Source organism: Ursus americanus, chromosome 6 (assembly GCF_024610735.1).
Source record: "Ursus americanus isolate L20-20 chromosome 6, mUrsAme1.1.p, whole genome shotgun sequence".
NCBI classification, from domain to species: Eukaryota; Metazoa; Chordata; class Mammalia; order Carnivora; family Ursidae; genus Ursus; species Ursus americanus.
The window spans coordinates 68067473-68083438 of record NC_142132.1 but is presented as its reverse complement, the minus strand read 5'-3'; the positions used below and the strand labels follow the sequence as shown (position 1 = coordinate 68083438).

At 49.5% G+C, this 15966-nt stretch overlaps 1 protein-coding gene across 2 annotated transcripts in view; it reads right to left on the bottom strand.

The window, feature by feature from the left end:
* DISC1 (DISC1 scaffold protein) overlaps positions 1 to 15966 on the bottom strand; it is a 364802-nt gene that overhangs the window by 307522 nt on the left and 41314 nt on the right. For both annotated transcript variants that reach the window (XM_045783648.2, XM_087863118.1), the window contains exon 2: positions 6883 to 7889. In XM_045783648.2, the coding sequence (XP_045639604.2) occupies positions 6883 to 7889 (1007 nt within the window). The remainder of the gene's footprint in view (positions 1 to 6882; positions 7890 to 15966) is intronic.

Sequence of the window (15966 nt, the reverse complement as noted above, 5' to 3'; positions counted from 1 at the left end):
GATGCGGGGCAGTCAGAGGGTCCACGATCTGATTGAAGTCTGAACAGCTCCATTCTGACCACTGTGGGCAAGGGCAGAAGTCGGATGGCAGGGGAGGCCGTGGAAATCATCCAGGCTGGAGGTGACTGTAGCTTGAATGATCGTGGGCACAGTGAAGATGGTGAGAAGGGAATTTGATCCAGGGCACATTCTGAAAATGGCGTTGAAGATAGAACCAACAGCATTTGCTCATAGGTCACATGTGGGGGGTGAGAAAGTCAGAGTGATGTGGGGGTTTTGGTTTGAGCCCCTGGAAGAATGGAATTCCAAGAAATTGTAGTACTTGGGACACCATGTTACGGCTATTGTTTTGTTTCATTTTGTCTGTGCACTCCATTCACACTTGAGAATCCTGAGGGCAAGAACTATATTCTATTCATCCTATTCTATTCAGAAAATGGCAGGGCTCACCCTTACTCAGCTCTCCACTGCTCTGGCCACATGGAAGGATGACACTTTCCTCCCCACCTTGCTGTGGGTCATGGGGTGTGAGTGCAACTGTTAGAGGTCACTTCTACACTGAGTATTTAATTGCTCGTGTAGGATTGCTCTTACTGTTTTCCTTCTTGTCCTCCTGACTGAGGGACCATATGTTCAGGTGGCGTAGGCAGGGCTCCTGAGTGACCCTGTGGAACAGATCCCCCAACCTCAATGCATTCAGCAAGAAATACAACTTTGTCCTATGAAGGCTCTGATACCATGTCACTGTTACTAAACTATACTAACACAATCTCCAAAGCTGGGCACAAGTGGTCCACAAATACTTTCTGAATGAATGAATGTTTACATTAACCCCTTTACCCTTGAGCTGCTCCATACTGTAAGTGCAAACTGTACCAATAACCTAGTTGTACATATTAGGGATAGAAGAAAGTCTGTATGGGTGTTCAATTGCCATATAAAGCATACTATTACCATCACCACACACAAGGTGTGGTATTATTAGCTATTAGAGCTGAAGCAGAAGAACTACAGGAAAGAAGGTCATAGAAAACTTCACATAGAGCCAACATTCACCTCACCTTCTCCCCCTCATCCAATGACCCCCATAGGTCACTGAATTGATGCCCCAGGAGATGTCTGAATGCCCATCTTTGCCAGAAGCAGAGCCACTGATAGTCATGTCTTACCCAGTGACAACCGTGTGAGGCAGGCAATTTCCCTCCTTCTCCTGCAGCTTCCGCAAGCTGAGGCGGGGCTAACTTGTAAGGTTCTCCCCGCTTCCCTCCTCTGCGCACCCAGTTAGTATTTCCTTCATCACAATGGTCTCAGCCCCATGCAACCCCTGGCTTTGTCCCTGGGTGGCTATTTCTAAACAGCATAAAATACCCATTCTGCCAGTTCTCATTCATGGTAGCTGTGTCTACAAAGTCACCGGAAATGCTCAGTTAGCAAACACTAAACCATTGCTTCCAGGGGAAACAAGCATTCGGCTTCTGAGCGCCTCTGATCACAACGTTTTTGCCAGCTGATCAATATGTAACCTTGTTGTATGTGTGCTTCAGTTTAAAGATGCCTTATGTAATATATACTGCTGGCTCATTAACAGAACTCAAGACCACCGGCACTATGGCTCGTGCCTGAACGGAGCTTGTCCAACACACGTTTCCTCCATAAGGCATATGGCAGCCTTCTCGCACTTGGGAGCACGAGGCAGCATGGCAGCCCGATGCCAGCGAGCCATCTGAAACAGTGAAATCCCTAACAAAAAGCACTAAATAGACCACAAAAAAGGACACTTGTTTACAAGATGGCAGCTGAAACAAGAAGGCAGCATCTCCTTGTTGGACCTCAGCTGGGAAAGTGCACATCAGGCAACCCACCCTTTTAGCCACTCTGCACACGTCCGCAATGACCAGGAAAGCGCTGTGAGCACTGACTCTGGAGTTACCAATAAACTGTAGAAAGTAAGCAAATTCGCAAATATAGATAGGATCCACAAATACTGAAGATCACAATATTTTAAAAGGAGAGACAACTCAAATTTCTGAGATTTGCTTTTAAACTTAAAGAGAAGAGAGAAGGGGTTAAGGAATTAGAATGTAATATCTAAAAGTCCCGAGAACACTAGAATTCTTGTCTTTCAAAGGATGTGTCCCCAATCCTGAGTGCCTCTCCATGAGCCGGAATGAGCAATTTTGAGCCTCTGCACAAACACGATAGAAAAAAAAAAACCACCCCAGGCCCCCGCAGAAGGCCCCCCTCATGCCAGACACCTCCAGCTGTCAGGAGCCTCTTCTTCCTATTGAACAAAATCTGCCTTCCTATAAACCTTATGCCCTGGACAGAATTCTTTCTGTCATTCCTACCACACTGAACAAAGTAAATTCCTCTTCTACACAACAGACATTCAAATCATTGGAAACAGCATCGTGCTTTCTGCTGTTCAGATGTTAGTTTACTAAACAAAGGTATTTAAACCACAGATAAATGGGGTCCAGATCCTATCACTTGAGACAGGATATGGGTTTAATCTGAACTACAGGGAGAAGAGTGAATTTGGTTTTTGGTTTTTGGTTTTTGGGGTTTTTTTAAAGATTTATTTATTTATTTATTTGACAGAGATAGAGACAGCCAGCGAGAGAGGGAACACAAGCAGGAGGAATGGGAGAGGAAAAAGCAGGCTCCCAGCGGAGGAGCCTGGTGTGGGGCTCGATCCCAGGACCCTGAGATCACGCCCTGAGCCTAAGGCAGACACTTAACAACTGAGCCACCCAGGCGCCCCTGAATTTGGTTTTTTTTGACCCAAATTCTCTCATTCTGAGCTAGTTCTCTAATGATAATAATGACCAATATTCTGGGCACTTGCTCGGTGGCAGACCCTGTCTGAAGCTCCCCACAAGGGTGAGCACATTTCATCCTCACGAGAATCTAATGAGGTGGGGACTGTGGTTTATCTCCGCCTTCTAACAAGAACATCTTGAGGCACAGAACGATTAAGCAAATTACCTAAGGTCACACAGCCAGCAGAGGAAAATGCCAGGCCAGCACCCTAGCAGTCCCATGAACCTGCCACGCCGCAGGGCACCGTGGGTTCGCAGGCACGCACACACACCCCAGCAGGTGCCCACAGGCAGCAGGGCTGACCTCCTCCAGAATCCCCAGGGTGAACTGGCAGCCACCTCGCCCTTCTTCCCCAAGGAACACCTCTCAGGTGGGCTATGACCAATTATTCTAAAAGCTGCATCTGGGTGATAAAGGTGAAAGGAAGAGATGTATCTAGGGTTGGCTGTATTTTTTAAAACGAAAACTCCTGAAACACCAAAGGTAAGTCAGGGTGGCTTTCTGTAGCCAGAGCCCCTAGAATGCCGACTTTCAGGCCCTGCGATGACCCAGTGGTTCGGGGAGCTGGCAAGGTGAGCCCAAGGCATGGCTGGGCCCCAAGAGCCGCAAATGCTCACGGGTTCGCAGACTCCAGCTTATTAAACGTAACATTCTCGGAGGATGTGAGTTACCTGCAGGTAGGAGGAGGTAGAAGAAAGGAAACCCAATGAGCAGAATGATGTGGACTGCAGAGGGATCACTGCCAAGGTAGTTTCTGTTTGTTTGGCTAGTTGGGATGGAGAGCCGCTGGTCATTAGAACGGCGTTCTACTTTTGCTTCACTTGAGTCAAAACTTTAATTTTTTGAGATGGAGAAATACAGATATGTTGTCGAGATTTTTTTAAAAGAGATCTTGGAAATGAGATGTTGAATACTGGTATTTACAGTTAGAAAAGTATGATGACGCAAAGCTCCACTTAGTGCCTAGGACCCTGTGATTCACAATAAGAAATAAGTATTTGGTCTTTGTTCATTTCTGACACAGAGTGCCTAAAACCCTAGAAATTTCCTGTGAAGAGGGCAAGAAAGGTGTCTTTTGTTATGTTAATAAGGTGACTCTTGGAAGACACCTAAGGATGAGGGCTGGTTGCCAGGGGAACCAACCACGTGATTAGAGGATGGTGAAAGTTACAGCCCCATCCCCCAACCTCCAGGGAGGATAGAGGGGCTGGAGGTTGAATCAATCCCAAATGGCCAATGATTTAATCAGTCATGCCTATGTAATAAAGCCTCCATAAAAACACAAAGGACAGAGTTGGGTGAGATTCCGGTTGGTACACATGTGGACATTCAGGGAGAGTGGCATGCCTGGAGAGGGCCTAATAGCTCTGCCCCCTTCCACCACACCTTGCCCCGCGCATCTCTTCCATTGACTCTTTTTATAATAAACGTATAATCTATTAAGTAAAATGTTTCTCTGAGTTCTGTGTGCCACTCTAACAAATTAATCGAACCCAAGGAGAGGGTTGCTGTCAGAACCTCCGATCCATAGCCAGTGGGTCAGAAGCACAGATGATGGTCTAGACCTGCAACTGGCATGGGGAGAAGAGGCAGGCAGTCTTGTGGGACTGAGCCCCTCCGCTGTGGGAGCTGATACTATCTCTGGATAGATGGGGTCAGAACTGTGTTGAATTACAGGACACCCAGCCGGCGTTGGAGAATTGCTGGTGTGGACAAACACCTCTCCAAGGTTGCAACTGGTGACAAGAACCCCTTTACACTTTGTATATCTGCCTCTCAGACTCTCTTCTTTTTTTTTTTTTTTAAAAGATTTTATTTATTTATCCGACAGAGATAGAGACAGCCAGCGAGAGAGGGAACACAAGCAGGGGGAGTGGGAGAGGAAGAAGCAGGCTCATAGCGGAAGAGCCTGATGTGGGGCTCGATCCCACAACGCCGGGATCACGCCCTGAGCCGAAGGCAGACGCTTAACCGCTGTGCCACCCAGGCGCCCCTCTCAGACTCTCTTCTTATGTCTTAGCCAGTCAATCCAAGAAAGCCGTCAACTAGGGATCTGTGGTCCTCTTAACAAGATTAATCATTTCACTAAAAACAAAAATGAATCAAGCAACAGCTGAGGGCCAGGACATATGCGAGCCATCAGGCATCAAAATTGTTTAAGAGATGTGACCTGTGGTTATAGAGCTCATGGTCAAGTGCAGAACTTGGACCTGCAAACAAATGATTATTAAATGTGATGAATGCTACCATGGGGCATGTCCAGAGTGCTGTGGGAGCAACATGGAAGGAGGGATTCATTTGGTCCAGAGGGGCAGGAAATGTCTCACAAGGAAGTGGCTTCAGACGTACACCAAAGGGATTATAGAAGCTTGGCAGGTAGAAAAGTGTAGGAAGGTCATTCCAGGCAGAGGGAGAACTGTAAGCAAAGGCCTGAGGCACAGCTTTCCCTGGTGTCTTCAGGAACAGGAAACAGCACCAGATGGCTGAGCCAGCAGGAATAAGGCATTGGGGCAGGCCGGAGCAGGTTGGGAAAGGTCTCCATTACCAGGATAAGGAACTTGGACACCATCCCAAGAAGAGCAATGAGCTACCAAAGGTTTTGAGCCAAGGAACAACACTATCCCACCAGTATTCCGGAAGATAGCTCTGCTGGCCATCCGGAGGATGAACTGGAGAAGAGAGACACTGGAGGAAGGTAAATATGTCAAGAATCTCTTAAAAAACCCAGGTTAAAAATAACAAGGGTTTGAACCAGGGCAGAGGCCATGGCCATGAGAGGCAGGTTATCTGTCGGACTACGAGGGCTGACCAGATGCAGGGAGTGAGGATGAGGGAGGTGTTGAAGATGCGTGCAATTCCTCTAAGGAACCGGATGGATGCTATTAATTAAAATCAACAAATATGTACCAAAACCAGGGGCCTTTAAAACAGGTTTGGTGGGGAAGACAATGACGTCAGCTTTGAACACATCTAACTCGAGGGTTCTGTGCGTCACCTGGGAACGGAGACCTGCAGGCATACCCAGCCTGGCCTCACAATCTCCTTGAGATATAAGTCATGGCTGGGCTGAGGTCCCTGAGGGCTGGAACAGGGCACAGACGGTTGGGCCAGGAACATCAGGCCACGAGTAAAGAATTGAAAGTAAATGAGATGCAACTGCTGGGAATAAACATGACCTTCACATTTTCAGGTGCTTCTACCAAATGCCCGGTGAGTGGGTGTTCTAGTTCCTTGTGTACATGTACCAATGTATGCACGTGTACACATACACACATGCGCACACATCACATGCACACACACCCCAGAAGGAAAACAGCCAATGGTCAGCATAAAGCATCTCTGCCTGGGTCTCTCTGGGAACTTTTCTGGGCAGGACACCACTGCCGACTCACAGTGGTACCCATCTCTCAGATAACTGGGTGGACAGCACCCTCGTAATGACTTACGTGTATACAACCCTAGCTTCCAAAAGCCCTTAGCTTCTCACTGCAGCCAGAGAACAATCCTGTGCAGTGCGACCATCTTTAAACAAGGAAACTGAGAGCCCGAGAGACGGAATGACCGGGAACGAAGTGTCCTGGCTGTGCCAGGCAGAGCCCGCTGAGCAGGATGAAATGCAAGGGGTACGGTAAGTGCAAATGAAGCTCAGCATCACCCCCAATATGGGGCACCACCGTCTTCAGGCCGCTCAACCACACACCAGCCAGCTCCCCTGCCCTCTGCCCCTGCCCCCGATTTCCTGCTTCAGAGCAGAGCCGGGCAGAGCTAGCCACACTTGACTTAGGCCAGGAACTGCAAAGGAGCCTGCAGCCCAACAGAGAGCAAATCTGAGCATCTAAGTGACAGAGACGATGCGAACAAGGACAGATATGTGTTCGAACTGAGAGAGAAGAAACAGAAGTACACCAACATCTTTTTACGGCCAGTTACAAAAGGAGCTGCTGCAGCTTCCAGGGGGAAGTCAGTGGTCAGCCCCAGAATGACTCGTTTCCTGCCCTGTGCCCGGAGCGGATCTGAGCTTGGGACAATCACGGGCCCCGGAGGCTGGGAGACACCAACCTCCAGCCGCCTCTGGTCGCTCAGCAGGCAGTCCAGCAGCACGGGCTCACACCTCCTGAGCAGCGTCTCCCAACGCTGACCATCCCCCAAGCTGCTGCCCTCGGACCAGGAGGGGCCCGGGGAGCAGAAGGAGGCGGTGTCCACATCCAATAACGAAAGCGTCTCACTCTCCAGCCTGTGGCCGCCCCCTGCGGTCTGGGCAGAGTGTGCCAGGCGCTGAGTAGGCTTGAGATTGAAGTGGGGAGACAGAAGTCGAGGGTGTTCATGGGGCCTGTCCAGGCTGGCAGCCTTGGCTTCCATCTCCTCGGGGCTCTGACAAGGGGCCTTGGCCTCTCTGGAGGGCGGGCAGCCTTCTGCTTCTCCACGTTCCCCAGCAGAGCCAAGTGAGAGCCGTATGAAGCTAAAGCTTGAGGTGAAGGCATCCTGAGAGCCGGCTGGGGCTGAGGGGACCCTGGGGCCACTTCCGAGGCTGCAGCTGTTGCCATTCACCTCCTCTGGGGACAGACAGCCTTTTGTCCAGGTACCCTTTGCTCTTTCACCACCGGCAGCATCCCAGCCAGGGCCAGGGGGCTCAGAACTGTCCATGGATGGGAGCTTGCCCTGCCACCCAGAGTCCCCAGGGCCACACGACCTGGCAGGCCTGGCAGGTAGTGTGGTGCCAGCTCTGAGCTGAATCCCAAAGAGCCCTGAGGGTCCTCTCACAGGGGTCAGAGCCAGTCCTAGGTAGCCCACAGAGGTCAGAGCCGAGGCTGCTGTGCTCCTAGGAACAGGGCTCCCAACCAAGGGGCCTTGCCGCTGGCCTCCAGGATCAAGGCCACATCGTCCGGCCCTGGACTCAGACTGGTGGGACTCCTCACCACACGCCCCTCCCTGGGCCCGTAACGGAGTGGCCGCTCCTTGGAAGAGGAACCCAATCCAGGGCCCAGCTGCGCTTCTCATGTAGCCCGGCCTCCGTGCCAGCCGCCTCCTCCGAGAGGACGCTGCAGGTGGTAAGCAATCCTGGCTGCCTGGGAGGAAAAGAGAAAACAGCACCGTAAACATGCAACTCTCACTGGCTCCGCGGGAACTGCATTTGGAGAGCATCTGAGGTTTAGAGGTCACTGCTCTGCGCATCTGTCAGAGAGAGATGCCGGCTCAGTGGTCACGGGCCCAACCCAGGACGGAGATTCTGATGATCCTCTCCAAGTGTTTGCCTCGAACACGTGGAAGCAACACAGTGTCTCCACTCTTCTGTTTAACAGAGCAGCTGGCGTGGCTGTGAGTTATGCCAACACATCAGCAGGCCCATTGGAGACACAACCTCGGCGGCTCCTTCCGAACCCTCCGGCATCTTGCCTGTTGGGCTCTTAGGCACATCAGCACTTTTCTCCCAGAGTGGGCCTGGAAAGCAAGCAATTGGAAGGCAAATGCCAGCACACTCCTCCACACAAGCTCCAGTCACTTATTCTAGCTATATATGGAACACTAAATACATGAGTTTTCATTATCTGAGCTATCCCTGTCCCTGCACGCGTCTGGACCCTGAGAGCCAGCTGGGGCACAATTTACACCCATCAGTTCATCTCACACAGTGGCCCACAGGAGGCCCTGCCTGATGTGCTCTACAAACCAGGGGCTGTGTCCCCTGCCCAGCTATGCAAAAGGAAGAGAAACAGTAAAAAATGCTGATATCTTTCAGGTATCAGGAGTGGAACGAAGCTTCGTGCCGGGCCCACACATCCTGCTGTGCCCCCAGAACATGGACTGAGGAGCTTTGTCATGGTAAGCAAAAAGCGCTCTGGGCATTTGGGCTCCCCCTGTGTTATGATCATGGCACACAGCAGTCTTTGGAATGGGTGTCGATGGTAATCCCTGGGGAAATGAGCACAATGACCCATGGGTCATCCGTTCCCTGAATTTGAGCATCTAAGGACAAAAGAGCCCAAGATGGGTTCACCCAGTAGCCTTCCTTTGCCAACTGGGCGTGCCAACTGCCCGGTGCCAGGGAAGGACTAATACCACCCAGGTACATAGAATTCTGGAAGCTGACAGTGGGGGGAGGAGCGAAAGTAAGGACTGTCGGGGGTGGGAGAGGAAGTCAGGGTAAAGGAAGGGAGGGAGGTATATAACATACAACACTAGGGGCTTAATACTATTTCCATTTCATAAATAATAAAATTAAAGCCCAGAAGGTTTTAATTTGCCCAGAACTCCCGGATTATAGCTTACCAAAGCCTGTTTTGCTCATTATGGGAAATGTTTTCAGAGTAGCTGAAGGGTACAGTAGTTCCTCAAAAAGTTAAAAATAGAATTACTACAGGGCCCAGCAATTGCACTTCTCATTATATACCCAGGAGCACTGAGAGCAGAAAAAATATCTGAGATATTTGTACGTCCATGCCCACAGCAGCACGATTCACAATAGTCAACGGTAGAAGCAACCCAAGTGTCCATCAGTGGATGAACGGATAAACAAAATGTGGTAAATTCATACAATGGAATATTACTCAGCCTTAAAAAGGAAAGCAATTCTGACACAGGCTACAACTTGGATGAACCCTGAGGACATCATGCTAAGTGAAAGAAGCCAGTCACAAAAGGACAAATATTGTATTTATATACATATATACATTTATACAAGGTATCTAGGAGTCGAATTCATAGAGTCAGAAAGTAGAATGGTGATGGCCAGGGGTTGGGGAAAGGAGGAATGGGGAGTGAGTGTTTAATGGGAACAGAGTTTCCGTTTGGGAAGGTGAAAAAGTTCTGGAAATGGATGGGGGTAATAGTTGCACAACAACATGAGGATACTTAATGCCACTGAATCGTACGCTAAGAGGGCAAACTTTATGTTATATGTACTTATCTCAATTAAATTTTTAAAAAATCTTTAAATAAAACGGGTCACCATGCTATGTGGTCCGAAGGACCCCCCCCCCATCCTTTCCCTCAGGGGTTTCACTATCTGAGGATGTCCCTGCATGTCAGGGTCCTGACCACAAAGAGAACCCACGTTCCTACTGGGGTCCTGGTAAGATGTCATTGGCCTCAGTGCTGCATGAGCAACAAGCCAAGAAGACCAGACATGAGAAAAATGTTCACCAAATGTGAGGATGAGAGAGAAGGATCAGGTGTATGGGTGGCCCAGCTCTTGCACCCACCAGACCCCTTATACCTCCCATCCCCTGGCACAGGCCTTCCCAGAAGGTGGCCCAAGAGGCAGACACAATCACACACTATTGATCCTAACCCTCAGAGAGGGCAGAACTGACAACCGGATCTGGGCAGCACTTCTGGAATGAGCTAGAAGGATTAGAAGAAACCCATATTGGGCAGATGGCAGAAACCTCTAGAAAGACCCCAGTTCCCTATACCCAAAGTCCCCTTTTATCAATTTATTTTTATTTTTATTTTTTGAGGAAACTTATGATAACCCCTCTGACCAGAAATCAATATCACCATCTATCCTACCTGAAATCCTACCTCTTAGATTGGTCCAAACCCAAGCCCTGCCATCATGCCCTGCAGTTCAGGAAGGGCAAGATTCCTCCCCGACACCTACCTTCAGGGTTGAGCAGGCAGAAAGTACACCACCACAAGGTTCGACACTTTGAGAGTTGGCCAGGGAAACCAGCTGTGTCTTCTGTTCTTTGTAAAACTCAGAGATGGTTTCATTCTGCCCATCTGGCCCCGGAAAGGCTGAGGAGGGAGGGGTGCCTCACGCAGCCTTCTCCATTCCCCACAGCCTCCCGCTCCAGAATAGACTCTAGGGAGAGGAGCGCAGACCTGCTGGCCCAGGTTATGTAGGATCCCCACTTCCACCAGCATCCAGCCCCGTGAGCTCCGGGATGGGAGGGAAGTAAAAGAGCAGAGCTTAGAATAGACCCAGATGTCAAAAGACCTCTACGTACAGTCCAGATAAGGTGCCTGGAAACATGTGCTCATCTAAAACTTATGGGGAAAATTAGGGGAAACCTACGTTAACCAGCCAGATCAGTAAAAATCCTGTCTGCCTGCCACTAACACTGTCCTTCCAGACAAATCCTTCCCATCCTTCAGCTTCCAGTGCCCTTCCCCATCGTCCTGATCATGCAGCTCACAGGACTTCAACAAATGATGGTCCACACCACTCCTGACCCCCTACTTACTACCACCCAGCACTGCTAGCTATTTTCTTCAGTGTATGTAAATTGTTCCCCACTTATGCTCTATGTAAGCTTCCTGACACGCTCATGATCCCCAGAAATTCTAGTATACAGAGAAGGCATTCCAATACACATTGGCGAGATAATATTTATTTTTAAATAGGAAATCTAAAATATGTAAGTTAAGAAAACATGATACACATGAATTTACTTGAAAGAACTTAAAACCAGGACCCAAAGTTCAAATCTACATGAAATGGCCATGTGGGCTGGGGCACGTCACCTGGCCACCCTGTTCCTCAATGATGCAATGACTCAGTGGGGAAAGCATGTCTGTCTCCTGAAGAAGAAACACAGGCACTCAGGGCCACTTCTGAGAACACACAGAATAGTCAGGGAAGAACAAGCACGTAAGACTCAGCAAAGCACGACTGGGGTACAAATGTATAGTGGAAGCATAAATGAATGTATTCTTCTCATGGAAGGAATTTTAATCCTATTTGTCATGGTTGGGGCATAAGTCTTTTCTAAAACATTCAGGTTAACCAAAGATCCTGAATCATAAAGAAGCCACACATCCCTGTGGATTAACTTGTTTTCAGAGACTCAGAATCCAATCATCTACATACTACCCACAAACACTCTACTGAGCGCGAGTTCATCTTTCTTTGATAGTTGAGAGAGCACTTGAGGATTCAGAAGTGGCTCCGGGTCGCTGTAATAAGCATCTAGCAAGCAAGGCAAGGGCTAGTGCAGAATAAATCAACATGTATTGTGTTTCCATTTTAATTGTGCAATCCGTTTTAATAAAGCAACTCCTTATTGAACACTAGCTGCTGTGTGGGATGCAGACACGAGCCAGATGCCGCCCCTACCCCCAGTTGCTCATGAGCTAGGAGGGGATATAAGCCACACATACAGAAACTGTCACAGGATGGAATGTGCTACTTTAATCACAGAGGAAGGAGAACTCGATTTGAGATTAAATGAATGGGGTAATCTAGTTGGCCCCATTGGTTTACCTCATAGTTCCTTGTCCTTCAGCAAAGCAAAGATGCCACGAGCTCCAGAACACTCCCGAATTTCTGTCACCCCAAACAACCACCTCTTGGGATTGAAGGGGAGAAGGGTACTAAGTCAGGCCTGTTCCGTGGGCCCCAGGACAACTCTAATAAGCAGGTCTGCGTTGGGGTCTGAGGCCTCCTTCCTCCCATCTCGCTGGACGCTCCCCAGCCTTCTCCTGCTCCCCTCCTTTATCCTGCATGGCATCCCCCTCAATCAACCTCTTGCCTGTCTCACTCTGAGTCTGCCCCTCCAAGAACCCAAACCCTGTCCTAGAGAGGGTACAGCAAGCAAGCACAGGTGGCCTGCCCACTTGGGGTTTGCCATCGTTGGGGGACCACAGAGAGCAATCAAGCATGCACACAGGTAAGTCCTAACAGGGTGGTGAAGGACAGGTTCATGGTGCCAAGCCACACAGGGCAGGGCACGCCTGGCTTTGTCTGGTGGGGTCTTGCCGTGACGTTTGGCTGAGCTTGACAGCCGAGTGAGAGTTAGAGAGGTCCCAGAGGAGGCTGCATGGAAGAGCCTTAGAGGAAGGAACAAGGCCAGCTGGAGGAGTGGCTTGGAGGGCACTGGTGATGGGCCGGGCCAGGATGGAGCCAGACGCCGCAGTGTGTATTGGCCACATCAAGCCTGGATCTTTGCCCTGAGTGGGATGGACAAGGCCTTGAAGGACATGAAGCAGAGGAAGGGCATGAGCAGATTTGCATGTTTTAAGAGCTCACTCTGTGGAGAATAGACCATGGAGTGAGAGAGGACGCCAGGACAACAGTTAGAAGGCACCAAACAGAGGCAAAAATAAGGAAAGTAGATCTGAAGCATCCACAGTCATCCTGATCCTTTTCAGAGGTGAGGTCCCGGGGTCAGGAGGATGTCCCATTGCTCCTGGGCCATCTACATCCGTCCTCTGACTCACACATCGTACTGACTCCAGGTCTCTTATGTGAAGAACTGCGAGCGGCAGTCTCTTTGTAGCATTCTGGACAACCTCCCACCTCCACCACCCTTCCACAAGCAATATTTAGACACACAAAGATCTGGGGCCCAACGAGTGATATTCTCAATGAATCTCTGCAAAGCAATCCCCACAGGCTTGCTGACATGTCGCCTTCACAAACTGACACTCTCCATCCCTTTGAAAGGCAGATTGTTTTCCTAGACATGATTATTCACCAGCTGCTCTTGGTGAGCAGAGCCACTTCACCCTGATCTCCATTTCCATAATCTTCAAAGCCACACGCACCGCGGGTGTAGACGCCCACAGGTCTGCAGAGCACAGCCCTCTCAGCCAACCACTGGGAGTTCCGTGAAAGCAAAGCTCTGTCTGGTTTTCTACCAGCCTCCTGGTCACCCAAATGCAAGAGGTTTGACTCCCGGCCTGGAAACATCACTTCTTTTTTTTTTTATAATAATTTTTTATTATGTTATGTTAGTCACCATAGAGTACCTCCTTAGTTTTTGATGTAGTGTTCCATGATGCATTGTTTGCGTATAACACCCAGTGCACCATGCAGTATGTGCCCTCCTTAATACTCATCACCGGTCTATCCCAATCCCTATCCCCCACTCCCCTTCCCTCTGAAGCCCTCAGTTTGTTTCCCAGAGTCCACAGTCTTTCTTGGTTCATTCCCCCTTCTGTTTACCCCCCCTTCATTCTTCCCTTCCTTCTCCTACTGATCTCCCTACTATTCCTTACATTCCATAAATGAGTGAAGCCATATGCTAATTGTCTTTCTCTGCTTGACTTATTTCACTTAGCATAATCTCCTCCAGTCCCGTCCATGTTGCTGCAAATGTTGGGTAATCGTTCTTTCTGATGGCTGAGTAATATTCCATTGTATATATGGACCACATCTTCTCAATCCAGTCATCTATTGAAGGGCATCTCGGCTCCTTCCATGATTTAGCTATTGTGGACAATGCTGCTATGAACATTGGGGTGCATATGGCCCTTCTCTCCACTACGTCTGTATCTTTGGGGTAAATACCCAGTAGTGCAATGGCTGGATCATAGGGTAGCTCTATTTTTAACTTTTTGAGGGACCTCCACATTGTTTTCCAAAGTGGCTGTACCAACTTGCATTCCCACCAACAATGTAGGAGGGATCCCCTTTCTCCACATCCTCTCCAACATTTGTTGTTTCCTGCCTCGTCAATTTTTGCCATTCTAACTGGCATAAGGTGGTATCTCAATGTGGTTTTGACTTGAATTTCCCTGATGGCTAATGATGTTGAACATTTTTTCATGGGTCTGTTGGCCATTTGTATGTCTTCATTGGAAAAGTTGCAGACATCACTTCTTATAACAGCCTCACAGTCGGAAGGGACGAGTTCCACAACGAATTGTGGCTTCACTGGCTACAGTGTCAGGCCTGAAAAGTGTCAGTGTCAGTGTCAGTGAACCTGAAAAGCCTGTTCTGCCTGGAACACAAGAGACATATACATGGGTTAAAAGTACAAAGAAAAGCAAAAAAACAATAAACAGCACAAACTGGTTGGGGGAGGAGACGTGACCGGCGAAGGATGTCAAGGGTACCGATCCATCGCTTAAGCGGGTGGTAGTTACATGGGCGCTGATAGTCTCTGCAACCCATATATCATATCATTGTTGTAACTGGGAGAGAGTCTGTAATGAGTTTTCAAAGCCACAGCCCCTGCCCTCAAGAAGCTCACAGCTGATGGGGAAGGGACATGTGTCCACACGCAAATGTAGACCAGCCTGGCAGTGGCTCTGGCACAGGAGGCAGGCAACGGCCTCACGCAGAAGCTGACCCTACAACTGAACCAAAAGGTGGAGGCTACAGAGGCCACAAAGGAGGTGAGGTTACTGTCAGCGGAGGAAGAACAAACACACAGGAATGGAGGTGACAGCTGGAAGAGGTCGAAACATCCGGGGCCCAGGCAGCTGGGGCCCCTGTGGATTATGCAGCAACCAGTGGGCCATGAGAAGTCCCAGGCAGCTGGAGGGGCAGGGGGTAGAGAGGGTCTCGGGCAGGGACAGGGCCAAGGCAGGCCCTGCACTGGAGAGAGGACAGCTGGAAACACAGCTGGCAGGTGGTGGTTCAGAAGAGCCTGTGACATCACCTGCGGAGGAACTCGGGAAGAGGAGGAGGCCCCAGGAAAGAAGTGACCAGAAACAACCCGGGGTAATCACATGTGCTTCCCGGAGCTGTTGGCTATGGGATATCGGCCTTGGGACATGCAGCCCACTGCATCTAGCGCCATTCATGGCGTGCGGACACTTGTCACCGCTGTCCTCAGCATTCACGCTCCAGCGGAAACACTGAGTGGTTCCCAAACATGGTTGCCCGGCAGTCACCCGGGTCTCTTTTCAAAATGATGAACTCATGGTGCTGGGTGGGGAGTGGGACTCAGTACCCCCGAGGTGATTCCAGGGAGAAGCCAGGACTGGAAACCTCTGCTTTAGGGAGAAGTCCTATTTGACATCCTACAGCACTCAGAATCCAAACGCGTCATACCCAACGTTCATGACATGCAGACATTGTTGCTTCACAAATCTTCTCTTACCCCTAAACTTTTTTATTTCTCTTATTTCTTGGAATACGGCTTTTTGCTATGAACCTATACATGGGGACAGAGTGTAGCCTGTATAAACAACATGTCCCCATACATCTGTTCTAAATCTTCTAGCCCACATGAGGTTTCCGCTTTCAGTCAGACAATGCGAGTCCTGGGCCCCCCAGCAGGACCTCTGACAAGGGGGGAGCCAGGAGGCAGGCAGCTGCTGGCCACTGTCTCACTTCCCTAACATGCACAGAGAGGAATGGGGGCCAACATTCAGCACACTTTGGAGTTTAAGAGTCAAAACCCACGCGTGCAACATGCACCACAGATCCTGGACTGGATCCTACAACAAAGAAAGGATACTGGTGGAAAA